The 23,529-nt window shown below is 41.1% G+C and overlaps 1 protein-coding gene across 1 annotated transcript; it reads right to left on the bottom strand.

Moving 5' to 3' along the window:
* Positions 1-491: 491 nt before the first annotated feature.
* On the bottom strand, positions 492-21,955 carry adam10a (ADAM metallopeptidase domain 10a). The gene is made up of 16 exons (XM_053427185.1): positions 21,749-21,955; positions 16,626-16,776; positions 10,979-11,097; positions 10,072-10,230; positions 8,511-8,611; positions 7,356-7,514; positions 6,994-7,086; positions 6,605-6,788; positions 4,972-5,135; positions 4,705-4,888; positions 4,454-4,604; positions 4,165-4,348; positions 3,935-4,046; positions 3,544-3,764; positions 3,317-3,443; positions 492-3,215 (listed from the first exon to the last, which is right to left on the bottom strand). Exons 1-16 carry the CDS (start codon positions 21,798-21,800, stop codon positions 3,100-3,102), a joined length of 2,277 nt encoding a protein of 758 aa, XP_053283160.1. The 5' UTR covers positions 21,801-21,955; the 3' UTR covers positions 492-3,099.
* Between the last annotated feature and the right edge of the window lie 1,574 nt (positions 21,956-23,529).

Genomic DNA, 23,529 nt, shown 5'->3' with positions numbered 1-23,529 from the left:
TTTGATTGCTTTCTCCTCATCTGTGAAGGTGGATCTTATTTATAGACTGACAAACTGATTCAGAACCAGAAGGTCCGAGATAGCTGAGGACAAAATACCAGAGACCTAAAAATGACTAAAGCTGAATAAAACCGTAGCTTAAAAGATTTAACAGTTGGAGAAATCTGCCAAAGCTCAGTCAGCAAACACAGAATTAGGGCAGGAAAATCCAAATAGAGGCAATTCTGAGTATTTAGTGGTGACTCCAGAGGGCACAGTTCAAAGTGAAGGCAATAAACTCAGGTTTAATCACAGGGACAGTAAACGTGAGCTCATGTCAGACCATCCTGTCCTACTGGGTGAGGCGATCCAAATGCTGCAGGATCCGACCCATCACCACCTCTGATACTGTCAAACTTTATACTGAGAAGAAAAAAAAAGTTGTGTAAAAAAACATTTCAATCCTATAATGATACCTTTTGTTATTATATTACAAACAGAGACCACGAACATTTGATCAATTCTGTTTTATTAATGCATTTCAAGTAGTTCAAAGACAAATTATATTTTTGCACAATACTTTTGCAAATCTAGTAAAATTTTCAAAGTAAGCGTTGTGGGGAAACAGGACAAAAAAAGTAAATTAAAAACAAAAAGACACGGTATAAAAAACGAAGAAATTAAAATCAGACAGCAGTTCTGAACCTTTACTGGTTTGGAGTCGTGGTTTACACCACTTACACTTCAGTGCACGTTTTCTTAACATCACAGAAATGTGAAAGCAAAGAAGAATTTTCCCAGAGTATTTACCCTAAACACCCACATATTGTCCACACCATACCAACTCAACACAAAGAAAACGATGATTCAGCAAAGACGCACGTCGAACACACACATGAACACAAGCCCAAGATAATAAAAGTAGAGTTCAGGCTCTGACCCAGTAGCACCAAACCAACAAAGAGAATCAGCCAAAGAAGCAGTAGAGGATTGCATTTCTGTCAGTATCGAAACTTTGCGGGAGCATGAAACACCATCATGTTCTGAAAACACAATAGAATGGATCATGTACCCATCTCGGAGAAAGAAATCGATGAAGGCATTTCTTTGTGAAGTGGCCAACTTGAGCGCCGTGTGACCGTCTGCATAGAATCTGATTGGATCAACATCCTCACACCCTGCACAGAAAACAATGCGGAGCTATAGCTGTGCTTCATACAACTCCTTCACAGGGTCGAGATATAAGAGTCCTTTCTACACAAGGTTCTCCCTCGGAAAATAACTTTAAGAAACTATATATATATATATTTTCAATATTTGCCAGTAACGCAACTCTTATTAATATGTCAGTGAACGTGGCTTCAGTCGAATGTGGCAGACGACAACTGAAAACTCAAACTAAGCCAAAGCAGGGCTGGACATTAAAATGATACCACAGAAAGTAAATGATAACTACAATCTGAAACTGAGGAATATGAAGGGAGATTCTATGTTTGTAACGTTTGGTTCCTTTCATGTGTCGGCCGATATAGCACACTGTAAGTAGGTCAATCATTCTGATTATCATATGTTGTCCTAGGCCGCATCATTTCATTTTTCAGTTTCTGCAGCGCACACAACAAATCAACACTGCCTGCACTGCACTGCTTCCTGCTAAGTCAAGCTCCCTGACACCAGTTCACCAATTTCCATCACACTATTCTGTGTAGGCACATTTTTGTATGTTATTAGACAAAGGAAGAGGGCGTAACAAGGATAAATTTCCTCAAGAATAATCTAATCAGTAGAAAAAGCAAAAGACAGAACAAGAAATGGCCGACACATATTGATTGTTTCACTCTGGTAAATGTCCGTTACCTGCAGCAACAGCTAGAACAATAAAATTAGAATCTCTAGTTTCCCTCTGTTAATTAAACTATTCCAGAGATACAAAATAATCTGAATTGCAAGTTAAAGCGATAAAAGCAAAAATCCACAATCACATTTAGACCCAAGAGGTTCTTCATCTGGCTACAGAGGCCGAGAGGATTCAACCAGCCGACAGTGGTTTGAACAGATCTAGTCATTTTCTTAAAGACTGCGAGTTTGTAAAAGTTAAAAGTTTGATACAATCAGGTTGATAAAAGCTATATATTCTCTCACCATTTATTCCAGCCCCAGACTAAAGACCAGTATGTAAACACACCTGCAGAACCATGACAAGAAAAATACATATCTAGAAAATATATCTCCCAGGCCACAACCCCTCCATCTGACAACAGATGACTCTATAATCTGCATCTTCTTCACCAACTAGTAACTGCCCTCTACGCCCCACAGCAGCTAATGTGGACCCCCCCCCCCCCCCCTGCACAGGCATCAGCCAGGAGGGACTTTGCCCTGAAATATGCATGCAGCCATCTTTTCACCCCAACACACGTGTTTGCTGTTGTGTTAATAATCCTGAGAAAGTGAATTAAAACAGTAAATAATCTTCGTCTAACAGAAGATCAGGTTCATTCGAAAGAGAAAAAGATATCTACTGCAACTTCTGTACAATTGCAAACCGAAGGAACATGACCGCTCTAGAAAGGAAAAGCTGTGGTGTTTTGCTGTTTAAACAATCTAATTACATTGGCAATTTAATGTATTTTCTTCCAAGAAAATGTCTCTGTTGTTTCGGATTGGCAGCAAAAACTCATGCGACTTGCAGTCCTGCTATCGTGCTGATGATGGCAGCACTTTGGAGAGGAAGAACAGGGGAGGAAACGGTTGCACAGACGGAGGAAGGCGAACTCTGACACAAAGCTGCTTCTCTCTCGTCAGTTCTTTGAAAGAAAAAAAATTGGAAGATTAAGACCACATAACAGAGAGCAGTGGATTTTTGCTCCTGTCCCTCCTTGGAAAAAATATGTATTTCCAATAAAAGCTGTGTGAACTGCTGATCTGTCTCTCAGAGCAGAGGAGCTCAGCGAGTTTGTTAAGCCCAAAAATTAAACTAACAAAAATCTTCAGGCTTTTGTCCAGTGAAAGCGTCTCAGTTACAAGTTCTTTGAATGTTGTGGTGAAGGTAACTCTTTGGAGTGAAGTGCTCTCATTGTAGGCACTAGGAAGAACTAAGGCAAAGAGCTGACCAGTGTCTCAGCGTCTCATCGGTTCCATCTGTCCCATCTGATAGTTCTCTCTGTACTGTTGCTGGGGACGCTGGCCCCGGGCCTGTTGGTTTGCTTGCTGTTGTCTTCTTCGTTTCAGTGTACCTACAGAACAGCCACATTTCAGTAACAGTCAAACAGAGTCAATGAATGCTGTGATCTGTCTGCAACTCATGTGTACAACTATAAATGTATATCTACTGTACCTGGCAGTGGTTTGGGTGGGGGCAGTTTGGGGTTGCTGCTGGGGGTGTGGACGCTGCAGATCTTGATGAACCCGGCCATTAGCATAATAAGAGCGATGCCCATCAACAGCACTGCCCACCAGTGATCCTAGGTAACAATGGAGCAATTCAATATAGACCAGAAGCACAGCAGAACCAGCTTGTATTAGTAGCTTTGTGACTGTGCTGAAGAGAGTTACTGCACTCACCACTATCCATTCTGCGATATTCTCATAGAGCTCTGCATTGAAGATGGCTTTCTTTAGCCTTGCCAGCGGCCCGTCGGCATCCACCAGACGACACCTCATGAACACATCGCAGTAGCCCTTGAAGTCATTGCAGGGTGAGCCGGGCTGCAGTGTCACGATCTTCTTGCTGAAGAAAGTCTCCCATTTCGCTGAGCCTGTGCTGCTGCAGGTGCTGGGGTTCACTGAGGGCAGAAGAAGAGGGAAAGACCTTTAGATTACTGACTTACTCCAGATTATAACTAAGAACTAACAAGTAAAACTGATATCATCATATAATCACTTAAGTCTAGCTTAATGCTAGAACTGTGATGTTTTTTCTGGCTCATGAAGAGTCCTGCTGCCTGACACTCACTTTTCTCCATGCAGCACACGTGGCACAGCTCAGATGCCTCGTCCTTGCCCTCTTCGCTGGCACAGGTGCAAACCTCAAGTTTATACTTCTCACAAATGGAGCCTGAGCAGACCTGGTCGGGAAAAGCAGGAATAGCAAGAAAAAACGTTCACTTAACCTTTTTACTTCAAATGCAAACACAAGCTCACCAACTGTGATTAGCGGACCCCAAACAACTCAAACCAGCATACCCCATTGAGGCAGACTTGCGTTTCGGAATGGCAAGTTGTGAAGTTTTCCTTTGGTTCTGAGGCAGGACACAGAGCAGTGGCTCCGTTGCACGTGCCCTCTCTGGCACATTCGGACTCCAGTCGGCACTTGTCATTTGTATTTTTGAAAGAACACCCTGCTGAGCAACATGGGCCTTGGCTTGGACTGTAGAAAGAAATTGACAAACTTGCAATCAAACATGTCAAAGATCTTTAGGAGGACTGCAACATAATACAGCATTGTACAAATAAAATGCTCATCGTATCTGACCTGCAGATTTTGCCAGGTTGGAGTTTACACTTTTTGCCATCCTCTTCATTGGCGTTGTAGCAGCAGGGGTCTTTACATTGATCGCTGTAGCCACAGTCACACTCTTCTCCCTCTTCCACGAGTCCGTTACCACAGATAGGCTGGCCAGACTCTGCACACAGTGACACAACAGCATGAGCACAGGACCTCTCTCTCTCTCACACACAGAGAGGAATAAATACGTTTATGAGAGAGAGAGAGAGAGAATTTACCAACAAAGCAGTCGTCTCTCTTCTTCGTCAGCACAGCGCTTATGTTGCGGATGCTGCAGATAGAGAACTTGTTGTTGTTGAGCTTGTCTCCCGATGTGGCTCTGGCGTACATGATGTAGTTACCGTTCTCCTTTTTGTCTTGTACCTTCGACTCTCCAGGGGTGCATTCGATCCCAGAGTCATGCTGAAAAACAGGAGGCATGTTAAGGGGAGATGCGCAAAATGCCTTGAGACAGAGCTGCATATGTTTGAAATCACAGTACTTACAGGAGAGCCAAAGTTGTGCCCGACCTCATGAGCAAAGGTAATGTGTGACACTTTGGGAGGGACATGAGAGGCGTAGTTCTGCACAGTGATGATACCAGTGTTCAGAGATTTCCTCTTTCCGTCAGAGTACAGTTTGCTCTTCTCACAGATGCCACCAGAGCTTCCTGTGGCAGGAGAATGAAGAAGATAAGAGTAGAAGGGATTAAACATTTAGCTAATATGGGTTTCTTGATTCATAGAACTGTTGTTGTAGTTCGAGGAATCGAGAGGTCATAATTTGAATCCTGAAGGCAGGTGCCCTCTGATGGTACACGTAAACAGTAGCAAGTTATTCTTTCTTTCCAAACTGATCAATGTATCAGCCAAGTCCTGTGGTGTTAGTCTTATCATAACACTTAAATTGGCAAAGTCTAAAATCAAAAAAGACACAGGACATGTGGTGTTAGATACAACACCACCAAGTGTCCCAGAAGCTGTGAAAAATGTTCAAACTACTAGTTTATAATTATTATTCTTGTGACTTTACTGAATCGAGCAAAGAGGGAAAATGATTCACATGAAATGATCAGTTGAATGGCCTGTTGTTCTCTTCCACAGTCAACATACTGTTAAAAATGTCACGGTAATTCACTAAAATCTGGAATTTCCATGACAGCCCTACAAACTGGTGAACCACTTACCACTATAAACATTACATAAAGTGGCTTATGAATATAGCACTTAAATAGAAAGGAAATGAAGATGCACAATGCAAAGAAGGGAAAATATTTGATTTAAAATCTAAAAGCTGTGATATGAAGTGTGAGGAATTGTCTGTACATCATGGAGCACTGTCTGGCAGCTCAGGCAGTAGCGTTTCCCATTATCCATAAATGCAGTGGTTAGCAGGCTACTTGTGGCCTCAGCACAGACATGAGAGCAGAGCACTTAAAGCAATAAACAATGTGTCCATCATATGTATTTGTGCATGTGTATGACTGCACAGTTTCCCCAGTATCCCGGATGGCCATTTGTTCTACGGTTGCTTTTGTTCAGACGTTCACCTCACACAGCTCGCAGCAACCAATCTCTTACCCTCCATCGATTCTTTCAGCTTACAGCTTTGCTAATTTGTCTGTATTGATTGTCTGAGATTGCTGCTGTGTTCTTGGCGAGATGGTGGCAGCCGAATGTACTCAGAGGAACAGGCAAGAGAAGCCTCCGTAACTATATTTCATAAATGCTGAGATTGTGAGCAGAGTCAATCTCTGTGGGGGAGTAGGCAACTGAATCCATCAAAACAGAGCAAGAAAGAAAAGGGCACTCCTGACAAACATGACCACATACAAATATTAAACCTACTATGTAGTCATATCTAAATACGACATCAAGCTGTTTTATTTTTTTAATACATTCAAAATTTGAATATTTTTACAGTTAATCCTCTGGATTCTGGCAGCTTATTCAAACTGTTTTGCAAACAAATCCTACAGCTTTCAATGGACACACAGAAAAGTAAAGAAATTAAGACGCTGACATGACCAAACTTAAAAATATTTGGCATGTTATGTATTAGAAAGTATAAGTTAATGTCTGAGCAACACAGGAAGTCACCACAGTTCTGGGCGTGTTCGTGATTGTGTTTTGCACAAACCTGAGGGAGCCCCAACCCAAGCCAAGCCGAGCACACCGTCATCAAAGTCCCTATCACTGAAGACGTAGGCCAGGCAGTAGTCATCATGGTTCTGTTCAGAGTTAAGCTCCAAAAACTTCTCCACTCCGATATTGGCAAAGCGAAAAGGATTGCTTGGGTCCTTTTCAGCAGTGGTGTCGTTTATCTGAACGACACAAGTTAAAAACAGAGAAAAGGTAAGAGAGGTGGCACAGGTTTCCATGGGGCCAGTCGTATATTCAGCTTGAACAAAAGAAATGGTCCTTGGCATTAACAAATATTTGCAATGAGGAGATAACGTCTACAGCACAGGGTTCTGTGACAAGCACACAGCTCAACACACTTCTTCACTCAAAATATCAGCAGCTCACCCTGATCCTTTTAACCATGAAGCTGATGTTTCGGATGCCCTTGAAGTCTGTGGCCTGGTAAATGGAGTCGATGGCCTTCACGTGGCTGGAGATCTGAGGAGAAAGTGGCGAGCTGAAGATCAGTGGGAGAGCAACTACTGACAAGATTTTCACATTCCCACAGATACTGACATTTGTGAAAAATAAGGATTGTTGAGACACATCAGCTAATCTGGTTTTGAATAATTCGTTGACAGACAAAACATAACCTGAGCAGATGAATAATTATGCAGAACAACAGATATGGAATTGAGTATACAGTCCTATAGGTGCTGTCATCTAGACTGAATTCATGTGGGCATACTGCAGGCATGGCTGCATACCTGGGCAATGACAGCCTCTCTTGTTTCGTAGTATTTGAAGAACATGTGGTCAGTCTGGATGAAGAGCTGGCAGGTATTTTTCTCTTTCCCTGTGGCCCTCTTCTTCCTCAGAATGAGAGGACCATGGAAGTGCTCGTCCTCCAACACGCTGTTCTTCCCCTGTAGAAAAAAAGTGGAAGAATTAGTGGTAGAAGGTGGAAAAAGACACTTAGTCAAAAAGTAAATAGAGTGAGATAGACAGTTTATTCTAAACCTAGTGAAAATAATATTGCATCGGATCGGGTACCCGATCGGTTTAAGGTAAAAAATGATTGTGCAGTATTTTTAACATCTAAAGCAGCTTATATGAATCCTAGTCAGCTGCAAGGATATTTTTTATTGTGAAAGCCTATGACACCAGATTTGACAACCTCACTTCAAGTAAATCAAAATGGATCACATGAAGACAAAAATAGCCAGCGATGAATAAGTTCTCAGTGGACTTGCTGTTTAAAAAAAGTGGAAACATTCTTGATGGCCGGTCCAACTAGTGTCGTTGCATAACACAAGGCACGTAGCTGCTGAGGAAACACGTTGACAGCTGAACGAGCACAGGTGCTGCTACAATTCACTGACACTTTCCACCACCATCAAGACGGGATGAGATAGACATAGAGAAAAGTCTGGGTCCGGTCCAGTGCGGGACTCTGAGTCAAATGTTCATCAGTCAGGATTACAGTGATTCCTTTTTGTCTTATTATAGCTGCCTGTTATTCTGCAAGGCACTGTAGTGTGCTTTAATAGTGTCTGGTGAATTTAGCCCCTGTGTAGAAGACAAGCCTTTCTGCTCTAAAGATACTGCACAGGTAAAATAGTTAATTACTGGATACACTCTACACAATAACCCATGTTCATGTTTGTGCTTATGGCACAAAACCCCTGGGGAAAATACACACAGCCAGATAAACCAAGGCTGGGCTTGGCTTCAACATTTATAATTAGCAGGTATTCAACTGAAAGTACTTGCACGTTTGCTAAAAATATACACGTGCACTAAGTGTTTGTGTAAGGCAGTCTGAATATGAGTTATGAGATGTTTGTAATCTCACGAGCCTCGTCCATCTGTGTGTTTAGTAATGAGCTGGGAGGAGGGGGAGGGGATCTGTCGGTACATACCTCGGCTTGCTCCTCTACTGCCGACGCCTGGTACCTCCTCATCCTCTCAAACACTGAGTGGTCAGCGCAGCCGCCCTCTGAACCATACTTATGTGGATAATCTGGCAGATAGGGAGGAGATAAGGGTGAGATAGTCAAGAGCTTACTCTGCATCATGAATCACATCTGGTCAAAGTGGGCAGCAGCACAAAAACATGCTAAGATACAGACAAAAAATACAAAAGGAGACATGGTTATAAGAACTAGAAATCCAGCTCAGGAAACCCACATTTAAAGATTTCTGCTCCAAAATTAGGGCTGGCACGTAGTTCTTTCATTCTTGATTTAAGTCTGCAAGTACTTCTGCAGCATTTTTTCCAGAAAAGAAAAGATAAACTCAGACTGTACCAGCACCTTTCTGTGTGATGAAGATACATTGGTAGAATAGGAGCAGATCCAGAATTGCCTTATATGCTGTGTAATTACATGGGTAGTCTGAGAGCACATCCCTCCACCCAGGCTGATGCCCTATCTTGCAATGATAAACAAAGTGGAAAAAAAGTATCCTGGGTCTACCCCTTCAATTGAATCTGCTGCAAACAGATGTACAAGCAGACAAACTATATTGAGAACATAACCTCCTTAGCGGAAGTGAAGATAAACCCATGACAGAGCCTACAGTTGGCTCTTTCCTCTTATTCACCTGCAAACTTTCATTCCTACCCTCCAAACGGCTTCTTGTCCCTTCAATTGAATTGGCTGTTCAAAAGATTCTCCATTTGTTTGTTTAGGCAAGTGTGGTTAGGTGTGCGTTAGAAAACAATTAACCAGTGGGGCAAACTGCAGTGAATGCCAGGAAGCCTTAATCCAGGGTTGAGTTAATAACCGACTCACTACCTGTCGGATATATTAAGTTCCTTGAGCTTCACGAGGCTCAATACATTGCACTGTGTTTTTGTTCATCTCCGTGTTTACTTCATTATGTTCACCCACAATCACACCCTGTCTGTATAAAACTTACTGATCACTGTCAAATGCATTCAGAGTCATCTGTTCTCCAGGAGATGGTTGAGAGGCTTGAAGTTTCCTGTCTGAGAATGTCTCTGTTGGCTGCAGTCTGTCCTTTAGCAGAGTGGCTATGAGTCATGCCCACGCTCATTTGTGTTCCAACCCAACCTTCAGTATGAATACTATCGACATGGTCTATGACACAGAGCCAAATCCTGCTGATACCAGTCAGTCTAACCAAACTTCCCTCCCATCTAGTCAGTGTACTCTAGGAACTGATTAACCATCAGCCCCTGACCTTACAACACATCATAGTTTTATTCTAACCCTAGAAATGGAAAGTTTTCTCCAATAGTTATAACATTAAAAACGTATAACTTTTAATATACTTTCTCAGTTCCTTTAATAACTTGGTTGTCTTAATCTTTCATTCAGAATTTGTCAATCCTTTTTTGAAACTACTTCTGATTATCCAACGGGCTGTGACTGTGTCATTGTAAAAGATCAAACCGACTCCGTTCTTGCATACAATGTATAAGGACTTCAACTACTTGTAGTGCTTCATTAAACTTACTGATGTCATCCTCGTGGTAGATTACAGAGTGGAAGGGAACATTCTTGTCCTGTAGGTACCTCTCTGAGGGTTCAACATAGTACATTCCTTGGTGGGTTTTAATGAAGCCTTCAAAGCGCCCATCAACCACAGAGCCGTGGGTCAATGTGCCTTTTTCACCTGAAACACAGGAGAGGAGGGATGAGCAGAGGAAAACTAGATATAATGTTTGTCAAGAACTTTGAAATTGTCAACTTACGATCTAAGTATTATTGGACTGTGGTGATTATACAAATAAAAAACATCTGATCCAAAGATTCAAGAAGATTAAGCTTTTAAATATGAACTGTTCGATAAACTCAATCAGGCACATTAAGTCTTTCTAACCAATCTAGGTGAAAAACTAAACTTAACATTTTAGGAATTGTAACTATGAGGATTCATGTTACATGTCTCGTGAAATCACAATATTTGTTGAACAATTGAAGGTTATGAACACAAATCACATTATATTTGCTTAGGATTAAAAACATTTGTATGGATTTCTACAAATACACTTTTCATCTATGAAACTTCTATGCAGATATTAAGGACAACTGTTTGTGTTCACCATCCTCTTTGAGAATAATACTAATCTCTGTCTCTTTTTTTTAACACAGTTGCAGACAAACAACAGAGAGACGTCCAGGAAGTGAAGGGGAGGAGAGCGGAAGGAAGGAAGAACAGGATGCAAGGGGTCCTGTGTGTGTTGGGTTGTGCGATGTGACATAATAAACACTTGACTAAAACAACCTTTATATTTCAAACACACGCACACACACACAGAGAAAAGATTGCCGATGAAAAAATGAGAAGTGTTGTCAAAGACTTTAAATGTAATTGAATGATACATACCACAAGACTAAAGAGGATGTGGTGTGCGACTTACCAAAGATTTCTCCGCTGTATATGTGCGAAGTATCAACAGGTGACTCCTCTCCTGACACCTCAATGATGAGATCTGGAGAGAATAGAGATGTGTCCCTCTTCATCCGCAAGTTAAAATGTCTGAAAAGAAGAACAGGAGAAAATGTAAAGCAAACTTGTGCTTGAACATACTGACATGTTGACAAAGCGAAACATAGATACACAGTCCCGCAGAGAGTTTGATACTCAGTCCGCAATGATAAAGTCATGCTTTATACCACAAGGTTCAATAATATGAATTACACACACAGTTGAAAGCTTTGCCAGCACACAAAGGATTTAGAAGAAAAAGGAAGCAGCATTTACACGTTTTTCCTGAGCCCCACCAGGCTGCAGTGCTCAGTGAGTCAGAAGAATTATGTCATGAGGAAAAACACATGAACATTTGTGCACGGCCATAATATATATTTTTTTGTAATCCTCTCGTTCACATAACCATCACGTCAAAGAAAAAAGGCTCGCATCACATGAGGTGCACATGAGCCACCAGCTTCCCAGAGACCTAAGGCAACACAGTGAGCAGTTTGGATGAGGAATGTTTTTATCAATCACATGGGGATAACCTCAAGCTGTGAAGCTCCCTCCAGATGACTCAAATGATGATCACATTACTCTCTCTCACACTGAGACCTCCATTGTATCACTTTTGTTTTGTAAAGATAAGACAATGTAAAATTTGGAATCTGACATTCTTCATGTTTTTATATTTTATGGACATTTCTGTTTAACATTCTTTTAGTGGCCTAACATAATCCAAGATTTGTCGTGTCAAGCAGGAATAAAAATGATTGAGGAGCATCCATCTCATCCAAAAAAACTAGGTCCTACATTTTCTCCTTAAAACAATGGCTTATAGTTAATGGCCATGTTTCAAAATCTAAAGATTTTAATCCCGAAGCCCAAAATGAGAAAATCTGATGGCACTCTCAGGGTTATTTTGGAGACACTCACGCCCACAGACATGATTCAACTGTTTTTTAAGGGCTGAGCTTTAGAGTCTGAGTAAAACTGGAGCGGGAAAGACCAAACTAGATGATCCACCCTCCTATCATCTATACCGCTTATCCTTTAGGGGCCATGACAGGGGTTGCAAGAGCCGGGGCACACCCTGCACAGGTAGCTGTACCACAGGGCTGACATGCAAAGACAAACAACCATCACACAAATATTCACACCTAGAGACAATTCAGAGTGTCCACCTAACCTTTCCAAGTTTGTATGTTTTTGTACTGTAGAAACCCACACAGTCACAGGTGGGAACAAGCAAAAAGAAAAAGCTTAGTACAGAGTAAATAAAGATAAACCTGGGGTATAAGTGACGTAGAGATGGATATGGGGAGGAGTAGCACGTTTGTTTGGGGAAATGAAATAGGAAATAATGCTGCGAGGGTCAGACAGAGACCAGGATTTCCTCCTCCAGGATGATTCATTGACCTGCACTGTGATTCAATTTTCCATTTCTCATTTCACACACACACAAACACATTTATGTTATTGTTGAAGTATTTTCAACATATTAGTTCACTGGTACCAACAATATGGATGATTATTCATGAAGAAATGTCTAATGTTTGTATTAGTTCAGGGACTCAAATCCCCAAAAAATTTATTTAACCCTTACTGCATTTCTTTTTATTAATTTTGGTACAAGAAAAGTACCATATTAAGATGCATTTATTAAGATGCATTTATTTGTCCCAAACACATGCACAGGCACACTCATGCAGGTAGGGAAATTTAACCTCTGCTTTTGACCCATCTGGTGAAGGACACACAGAGCAGTGAGCGACCATGTACGGCGCCCGGGGAGCAGATGTTGGACAGATCAATCCAGGTTCGTTTTTTTGTTGTTTCTCCATGGAGTCGAACCAGAGACGAACCAGAGACCTTTTCTGCCCATAGTCCAAGTTTCTGCCACTAGTCCATCAGTTAATCACCAATACTCTATATTCATTCATCTAAAGCTGGATCTGTGCGTCAAAATATACAGTCAGAGGACCTTTTCAAATGAAGCTAAGACAATGAAAACAGAAAAAGAAAAAGAAAGACATTTAGGAGTTTGAACAAAAAAAAGTCAGGACTGCTAGATGTGAAACAAAGACTGTCATAAATCTTCCTGCCTCTTATTCAGCCTGAAACGCCCACGCCATTCCCTCCTGCACGTCCTCTACAACAATCAGTATGACTCCATCTATGCCCCCCCCCCCCCAAAGATCAGCGACTCGTTTCTGCAGAATATAAATTATTTTCTTAGGAATTTAATCAGTTTTTCTTCAGCAGAGATGGATCCCTGAGTACAAAAAAACACATTAACACTAGTTACTTCCAAACTGCAAAACTTCATAAATTTTTACCACTTGTTTCCTCATCTCAACCATTTCCAAATGTCTTAAGACAGAAAGCCAAGAAAATCCCTGTACAGTCAAACATCCTAGTTTTACAAAGTGATAAAGAAAAAGAAAATGCCAATAAGAGAGAAAATCACTTTATCAAGTTAAAAAGGCAAAAAAGAAAAATGCTGCTGACAACAGACAAGAGAAGAAGCATCTGACGAGCAAGTCAGACTGACTTGTCTAAGAGAAGCAGCTGACTGATAAATTATTCAGACTCTTCTCAAACGCTGAACATACTGACTCAAGCATCTGACAGTCATACTCTTTGCTCAGTAAGCAGGCCAGCTAAAAGAAACGACGTGCCCTTAAGCCATGTCCATAGAAATGATATGCCCACAGATGGAACACTATCTAGCTGAAAAACAATATGCAGTCTTGTCACATGATTCGATTTCCTGAAAGAGCATCCACCTTATTGTAGTGCGACGGCATTTAAGAAAGCCATACTCTGTCCTCCTCACTTGCCCCGAGGCCCAACAGCCCCACATACTCCAGACAGGAAGAGAGTCATCACACAGTCACAAGCCGCTCGCTCTACAAGGGTTCATGTTTGATGCCAGGGAGGTTTTTTCACGTACGACAAAGTTTGAAAACAAGCACATCTAACGGCTCATTCTTGGAAAGCTGGACACAAACTGTGAGTCACTTCCACCAGCATTGTATGATCCAACGCTTTAGCACAATCTTTTGGCCTCTCTGTCTGTTAAGAAGCTCTCCGCAGTGTCTGCCCCGCCTTGTTCCGTCACCTGATCCAGCAACAAATATGTGAGTGGGCCAACACAAGTACGCTTTTCTCTTGTGACAACAAACCTCCACAGTGCCACAAAGCCACTCTCTCACAGAGGGAAGAGTGTCTCGTCTGTGATTGTACACACTATATGCAAAAAATAAGATATAAGCTTTATGAGCACTAGCTTGGTTCGGTAACTCATAAAGATGATTTTTTAAATAATATGTAAAACACTGATATTTATGAACAATATGACGTCAATAACAAAATAGACAACAGCCTTGACTTAACTCAGTTGAAACGTCAACAGCTCTTTGTGGAGCTGCGGTGGCCTCCGCGTCCACAGACCCAACAAACATCCCATTCCAAAGAGATATGAACAGACATCGCACAAGTAATAATAAGAGCTCATAATGCTACAAAACACTCAATGAAAATTGACGTTAATTTTCAATTTTCACAATGGTGCTACATTACAGCCTGATTATTATCGAGTTATTATGTCATGTAACAAGAAAAAATTATGGAAACTTACAACAAAGATAATTCATTATATTCATATATCAATCATGGTTTACCCTTTTGCCTGGTTATTGAAACAATATTCAGGATCATCATTGCCAGTTAGTTTACAGTAGATCTCCTGAAGGCCGAAACGGCTCCAATTCAAAGTCTTCTACTAAATATTGTTCATGTCTTCTTTAGCGTTGTGATTCTGTGGTTACCTCACCAATACAGGCAGCCCCAGCAATGACAGGAAGGAGCACAAATGTACAGGAAGTGGATCTGTTTGATAGAAAACACGGGCGCTGGCTGGAAAAACAGTGTTGCTGAGGTTAATGATTGTCTCATTCTTCAATGTGGTGCTTTGTGAAAAGAGAAAAGGGGAAAAAAGCAGATAGGGACAAATGGAAATACATTTTCCACTAGTAAGATTAGCCCCAGAACTGCACCAAGATTACAAGAGAGAACTTTAAAATAGGCTTTACTCTGTGTGTGTGTGTGTGTGTCTGTGTGTAGTTGTGTATATGAATACTAAAGAGATGACGTTAGCGTTCAAAGCAGCAGAAAACTAACTTTTATTGCTGGTGAATGAAGACAAGCCAGCACGTCCACATGCTGTATGTCAATGCAGTGGTCCTGACCTGGGGTCTACTTTGGGACAGGCAGTCGGGACTCAGTGACTCCTTGGAGTTGTATCTGGTCACTGTTCTCAGTAAAGGCATTTTGAACCATATCTTTGATTCCTGATGCGAGTAAAGAAAATGTAACTACCAGTCTCACATAACATGACATGACATTGCTCAGAGGTTAACTAGAAATATCAGATGTATGCCTCTGAATGCCACAGTTTTCATTAATGACAGATTGAACGTTGCCACCCAACTCCTAACAGTTATGTAATATGTTCACAATCTCCCATTCTGTTCCTGTATTGACGTTGAATAACGGTCAGCTTAATGTTTTCGCAGAACCTTGCGATGTCACAGTAAACTTGACCTTTGAGCACCAAATTCTAACCAGTTCTCCCTTGAGACAACCCTTTGTGTCAAATGTAGTGATGCTCCCTCAAGACGTTCACGACAATGGGATGTTCTTTACCTCCCATTCCAAAAACATAATGGCCTTGGCTACGATCAGCACAGAGGCATGAAAGAAACAGAACATACTGGTATATACTGTAAAAGATGCTTTGAGAATCTTTGCTAACATGCTAAATAAGTTTCTGCCTTCAATGTGAATACTTTTACTTTTACTTTCTTGTCTCAGCATTGTAAGCAACTTATTTGCAAAATGCTGTTCTCACACACATTCTGCTACATCCGGCTGTCACTCATTAAACTGCTGATACAGATCTGAAAACAGAAACAGTGTCGTATGGGGCCTCAAATCATCTGTGTCCCAAACAGTGTTGGCCTCATTGTATTCCAACCACCTAGCCCTGACAAGAGCTCATCTCATGTTCCATGTCATTGAAAGCAGAGGCAGACGAAACACACAGGGAAGAACATGACGGAAAAAAAGGGATGGATTTGAAAACAGCTTGCAATAACATGGTTTGTCCATGTTGGCGATTCATTGTTCTCCCAGAGAAGTCTGCACTGTGGTGGCAGGTATAAAACCCATTCCAAACAACATCAAGATCAACACACTAAAATGTTCGAGTTTATTTTAACTTTCACACAAGCAAGCACTTCCCCAAAATTTGGATTTGTAAGCTCTGAATTTCAGTAATTTGATTACCTAGTATTACAATAACGTTTGTTTGGTCTTGAGCTAAACTTATTATCAATGACAAATAATACATACAATGATGTTGCGATGACATGGCATCTAAACGCAACAAGCCAAGAATAGCATAATCCAGGTAAACAGTGGCGAGATAAATTAAAATGAAGAAAAGAAATGACGTTAAGGTGAGTGAATGAAAGCATCATGTGCGTGTGCGTGTGCATGTGCGTGTGTGTGTGTGTGCTCAAACTGACCTTCCATGTGCGTGGAAGTCCAGATGCACGGCCCTTTCTGCCGGAGCCAGCGCTCTCTTCGCTCTCTGGTGACTGCTGTGCAGAGCCGCTGTGTCATACGATAGACCTTCATAATGACGAATATATTTGTTCAATGGCTTCCCAGACTGACCTGAAAGAGAATTCAATGGCTCGTCACTGTTTGTCAACAAAAGTCTGCTGTAAGGCAGTATAGGAAAGTCACATGATGAATTGATATTTTCATTCTTGGTACACTTGATAGGCTGTTATCCAACTTATATAGAATTTAACTGATGCAACAGATATTACAACTTTCTACATCTCACATTAAGGAATTCAGGAAAAAGGGCAGCATGGTGTGCTAAAAACATTGGATGAGTCACTTCATCCCTTTAAATTTCAATTGTTCTATTGCTAACAAAACTACCCTATGTGTATCTTCTTTTTACCACTAGGTTTCATCCTATTATATATGACAGTAGTGACCTCATTTATCTTAGGACACTATTATGGATTCGACAGGCAAAAAGCCTCACCTGTACAGCTTGGCTTAAAACAATAGGTATATTTATCATGATGTTATTTTCTTTAATCCCAATAAACCTCAATAAATATTTATATTGATGTTACAATGGACATTGAACAAACCGTGACAGGTAAAACACGTATAACAATTTTGAATATGAATGTTGGTTTTGGTCTTGACTTGAAACAAACAATGACGTTACCGTTTGCTTTTCATACAGGCACAAGTGAGAAGCTCTTCATTAAAAAGTCTTATAGGAACCAGGTTGTGAAAAGAAAGCAGTAAGTTTTAGTACAAACTGTCACTGACTAGTTATGCTTAAAAGGCTTATTCAGCTTATTGACGTGAACCCACCGAGATAATCCTGTTGGCTTTTAAACCCACTGTTTTCTTTGTTCTTTTCACAAAGACAAAGAAGGCGGTCAGTTTAAAGCACAAGTGAGGAGCATGTGATGCGCATCAGGTGACTGAGGTTCTGTTTCAGTGGTACTGTATGTCATTGTGCGAGCTCACTGACTGGGTTTGTCGCAGACTGTTAAAATGCTAATCTACATTCCAAGGCAAAACAGAATGCTACAGACTCAATATCAGCCTGAGCGTTTGGGTTCCAACAGGAAAAACTCTGCTCTGAGCTACAAAATGTGCCTTTATAAATAAGTTTATTAAGAGCTGAGTCTTGACAATGAGCTCTGAGCTGTAATGAATAAACCTTACTACTACAAGACTCCCACAGGCAAAACATGATAATGAAATTTCTCCACCTTCACTGTGGTTTTAAACTGCACAGTTTTCTTTATTACTGTAGAGTTTAGTTTGTATGTGGTGGGAGCAACAACTCCCAAACAGGGAGAGGCTGCACCAGGCAAGTAGCAACTGGTCCATGAATGCAAAGGGACCATGGAATCAGCTTAGTTTGCACTTTTAAAAGATAATGACAGTAAACTACACTGAATCAACAAACAGAAAAGGAATCAATACAATGGGTTCAGGGGTGAGAAGAGCGAAGTATAAATAATGAGGGAATCTGTTGATTTTGTACCAAAACAAACAATGACAACAGTATTAATAAACAATGAAGAGGCAGCACATTGATGAATAGTCAAGATGGCCACTTGCGTAATCACTAGGCAATAAATTGGGCATTTCTGGGATGTTAAAACAAATTTCCTCACATTAAATCATTAACATACAAGAATCATAAATGAATGTAGCAACCACAGAGTTCATTTACTTGCACATTCCTTCCTGGCTATTATCAGCTCTACTGGACTGATGGATATTTTGAGTATGTAAACATTAGATCCTGGTTTCAGATAACTGAGCAGACCTTCATTGCATTGTCCCAAAAATAAATTTGAATATAGTGACAGTGGTGCCAGAGCCAGATGGGTTGCATACAGTAGTTGTTCATCAAATACAAATATGTAATGCAAAGTTGTTTTTACACACTGTAGTAAAGATCTGTCACTGATTAACTAACTGTCAGTTATTACTGATGAGAAGATGCAAAAGCTAAATGCAGCAAAAAGGGGAAAATGCTGAGGTAATTTCCCTGGTAGGGAAATCACAGAGAGAATGAAATGTCAAGGAATCAAAGGGACATCCAGACAAATGAGAGCATCGCCTATAGAGGAATGATTAACCAGTTATCCATGTAAACATCAAGTCACATGCAGAATATGATAAAAACTAGGATATTAATGTATATGCAAACTTCTTCATAAAGAGAGGCAGCTACTCTAAAACTGTTTGACATAAAAAAAAAAAAAAATTTAAAAAAAAAAGTGTTTTATAAAGACTTAAAACCTGTGATCAAATTGGTATACTACAGAGGCAGTGGGTTAGATATTGCCAGCAACTTTACCAGATCATCAAAGTAAAAAATTGACTGACCAAGGGTGTCCTGATGGTGGAGGGGCTAGAGAGATCCCACTGAGAACAATGCAATGTGCCCAGTTTATTTCTGGTGACCTTCGCTGCATGACATTCTCTATCTCTCTCTCTTGGCAAAAAGTGTTTCAAAAAGATAAATATATAACGGACTCTGTATTTTCTGCTCCAAGAATGTGGTGTGGCCCCAGGCTACTTTTCAAACTGTTACTCTAAACAACATGGATATACTGGTGTTACAACATTTTCACCAGAATTCAACACAGCATTCACTTTGAACAACCCCCCACGTAGCCCCTAAACCTACACATTTCCTCTCATCTACCATTAACAGAGCTGTGTCTGTCAAATGCTTGCAACTTGATAAAATTGATATTGCATATTGCTTTAAGAAATATATAGCTTCATATAGAATGTATGTGAGTTCCATGTGTATTCATTGAATAGGCTCTATTTACATTTCATTATTTTATTTAGGATGCAACACATTGAGTCTAAACTCACCAAAATGGATTCATTAAATATGTTCTGTGAAATATAAAGTGGGATGTGTTGTAGGACTTTTAAAAATGTGTTGCCAGATAAGTGACTAATACTTTTAAACTTAGCTGAATCCTGACCTGACAGTAATGCTACAATCCTTACTCTGCTCCTACATAGATAAGTACTTGAATTTTACTGGAAGACAGCAAGACTGGAAAAAACCTGCCAGTCAATTGCACTGTAAACGGCGATGTCATCATAATTTCAATGCAGTCCATTTCAGCCCCGAGTGCCCCAGTGATATGTGGAGTGCAATCCTTGTCAGAGGGAAAGCGCTGACAGAAACCGAGGAGGTGGTAACAGCATGGTTCACATCTGATCATACCATACATGGGTGACAGCAAGTTATCTAACCTGACAACTCTAAAACCCTGCATCTCAAGTCAAGCTTAATGTATTCCTTTAATATTGTGCATGATACAGTACTGGGGAGAAAACCCTGTAAGAGGGTTGGTTGTAATCTGCAAGCAATATATCTGACCAAGACTGCTCAAGAGGCAATTTGAGGATCAAAAATCCTCAGCATCACACCATCACTGGACGCAGGCCAGGTACCAGCAACGTTGTCCGAATCATAAAAACTACTTTTTACGACACACTGATTTCCTCACACATTTCTGATCCTCACTATTACTGCAGTGTATTGGAATGAGGGAAGCTGGCTTTGTAGCGATGGAGGGTCGGATCAGGACATCTTTTGTCCCAACTTTGACTAATCTTGAGAGGGAATATAAACAGTTTCCTCACTTTGTTTTGCGTGCACGCAGCCTCGGTGCAGCAGGGACACCAATCCAATGAATGAACAGACTGATGTCAGGTAGAAGTATAGACAAAAAGGAGGGCTTGCTCAATGTTCACAAAGCAAAACCGCAGCAGAACTCACTTGCTTATGTGTCAGGTAGAATGCAAGGATCAGGCTTGTACAGAGACAGTTTTAAAAAACAGATTAACAAGCATAAATATATATACCAGAAAAAAAGGGAAGGCTCAATGAAACATATATGAATCAAGCCACAGAGCCATTAGGCTTTTATAAGCTTTAGACAAAAAATATTCTTGTTTATAACAAATGCAAAATTTCGAAAGCATTAAAAGGTTCAACAATAAAATACAACGTTTTCCAAAAGAAGATGAAGTCAAAGGCCATCACTTTAAAAAGCGATAAAGCATACGTTCACCATTAGAGAAGCCTGATGGTAACTAAAAAACATGCTGGTTTTCCTGTACTGATTTTACATACGGTTTCTGCTCCGTTTCACTTTTTAGTGACTCTAAATATTTGTACAGTAAAGTAGTGATCTCAACGTTTACAAAACAATGATATACACTTTGAATCATAATCTTGTGACCATGTGATGTACGTGTATTTGGCAGCTACTCTTTCTATGAGGCTCATCGTGTTGTCCAAGCACAGAAGCCCCTCTGAACAGCTTGACTCATCTGGCTGGAGAGCCTCCCAATCTTCAGCTTTGACTCATTGTCTTGTATTTTCCTCAGTTACACAACACTTGACTTTGCTTTTCTGACTCAAACTTTGTTGTGAAAGTCGTATCGCAACTTCTGCATCGAACACAATCAAAAACCTATTTGTTACGCATCTCTAGACACGGTTATTCAGCGACTGGACATGTTTTAATTTGACAATTGTAACAACACCATTCAACCGATGTACCTTGCAGATGTGTGCGTGCTGCTGTCAGGAGGGAGGCGTCAGCGGTGGAGCATTTCCTGTGTCTGTATAGAACCCTACTTTACATAAACCCCCCAGCACAGCTACACACTTTAACTACTGTGTTGGGTAGTTTGTTAGCTACAAACTACTGCGCTGTTTGTGATCACACGTTAGCGCCGTGACGTTAGTTCACCTCTCACTAACTGTCAAAAACCACAGGTTGTTCCTCCATTAGAGAACTCCCCCCCCCCCCTGTGTCAAACTCACTGAGTTAACCTGGCACCCGGTCGAGACAGCCTCTCGGGCCTGTCCCGGGTTAACACCGTGTCAATACACAGCGGCTTAGCAGCCGCAAACGCCGCACTTTGTAGCGTTAGCCAGCTAGCTAGCAAGTTAGATAGCCAGAGTGCAAGTGCCTGATCCGATTAGCGCGAGCTCCGCTGACGGTTGCTCGACACTTTCCTTTCCGCGCGAATCGTCCGAAGAACTCACCCGTGATGTCCGTCAGCAGGCAGAGCAGGAGGGTCACTTTGACAAGTAGCATATCGAAATCCCCGGTGGGTCCCAGTGAAGGCAGCTTAGCGACCCAGCTGCGGCGCTGACTGCTTCTTGTTTCGGTTCCTGTCAGTTAAAGGCACAGCCGCCCTTCCTAGTTAGCTGGATCCATCACACACACCGGCGGCCCCGCTCGGCCCTGCCCCTCTCTCTCTGCGTGACGTCAGCCTGGCTGGGTGGTGGTGGTGGGGAGAGAGAAATGTCTTTATCAACACGCAAATTTGGCTACTTTTTCATTATGGATGTCATAACTTGCTCATTAAATATTAGTTAAAAAAACGTCCTTATTTCACCTTTGATATATTTTGCCTAAGAGGTCAAAGGAATCTATGACCACTGACACATCATTCCAAAATGAAAACAATGAGTTATTTTCTTAATCAATCCTTTTATATGAAGCCTGGGTGGAGTTAAATAGGAAGTCACAAACAAAAGTGTGACCCCCTTGATACAAAACAAAATCTTTATTTTCACTTTTCCTTTCTTACTTTATAGAAGAACGTAAGTTTTGTAAAAAATGTTGGTGCTTATTGGGCAGTGCACAGTGGAGTCAAAAAATACTTCCTGTTTCATGACAAATCAGTAGATGGCGCTATTGCCCTGGGTTACCATTGACATATGGAGCTGTCACAACATTTGGTGCTGGTTGAGAAATGCACAGTGGAGTTATGACAAATCTTCAGTGTTGTGCATGAACGAACGCAAAAGAACGCGTTCATTGAACAACTTTTATGAGAACGATGAACTGAACGCAACTCAATGACAAATAATGAATTTGAACGGTGAACACGTTCATATTGTAGCGTCCTCGCGTGTAGACGACAGGAAACTTCTCTTCTCTCTTTATTAAAGTCCAGTGAACACGACACACTTCTTGTTCGTAACGCCGTATTCACACCGGACGCAGAAGCAAGCCTTAAACAACAGCTGGCTCCCATCCACTCCCATGTTAAACCGTTGTGCTGGTCACACCGGACGCTGGAGCGCTGCGCTGCTCCAAGGCTGCCTAGCGCCGTGCAGCGATCGTTTCGGCGTCGAGTCTATCTTTCCGCTTGACGCGAGCATTTCGCGACACGAAACACACTGAACAATGATTTTAAACGATATAGATGAAATATTTTATATGATATAAATGATCGAATATGCATCCCATACTATTCTGCGCAGGATGTGTGCAGTAGGCTTCTGCGCATCATGTGCGCAATGGGCTTCTGCGCACATCCTGCGCAGTAGGCTTCTGCGCAGGATGTGCGCGCGCAGTTTTTTTTTTTTTCCCCATTTAATTAAAAAAAAAATATATATATATATATATATATATATATATATATATTTAATTTAATTTAATTTAAAAATATATATATTTAATTTTATATATATTTTTTTTTAATTTAAAAATTGTGTGTGGCCGCAGCGCTTCCTGGTTCTTCCCGGCACTACGCTGCCGGTGCGAACAGCTAAAGTATTTAACATGGGCGAGGAAAGGAGGCGGACCGCTTTTCACAGCGCTTCTACCTCCGGTGAGTCCCCGGGGTTTTAGAGGATGATGGTGTGACGTTAATGTATTGTTTTACATTGCATGTGTCACGTCATGATGAATCAGTCTCCTATGTCGTCTGTACCAGGAGCCGCCCCTGTCACTGGTTATCTTGGCTCGCTGTCTGGTCGGTAACCAGCCGTCCGGACCGCTCCGTGAATAAGGAGGAGATGTTTCTTTACTT

Source organism: Pleuronectes platessa, chromosome 1 (assembly GCF_947347685.1).
Source record: "Pleuronectes platessa chromosome 1, fPlePla1.1, whole genome shotgun sequence".
In the NCBI taxonomy this organism is placed as follows: Eukaryota; Metazoa; Chordata; class Actinopteri; order Pleuronectiformes; family Pleuronectidae; genus Pleuronectes; species Pleuronectes platessa.
Note: the sequence above shows the minus strand (reverse complement) of the source record. Positions and strands in the feature narration are given on the sequence as shown.

Bases quoted from the DNA above. Each gene is read 5' to 3' on its own strand.
- adam10a (XM_053427185.1), bottom strand. From the start codon at position 21,800: ATGCTACTTGTCAAAGTGACCCTCCTGCTCTGCCTGCTGACGGACATC. The intron at 11,098-16,625 runs GTCAGTTTGAGC...TCTTCTTTTCAG, and splicing joins GACTTCCACGCACATGGAAG to ACATTTTAACTTGCGGATGA. The intron at 3,765-3,934 runs GTGAGTGTCAGG...TTCTGCCCTCAG, and splicing joins CGTGTGCTGCATGGAGAAAA to TGAACCCCAGCACCTGCAGC.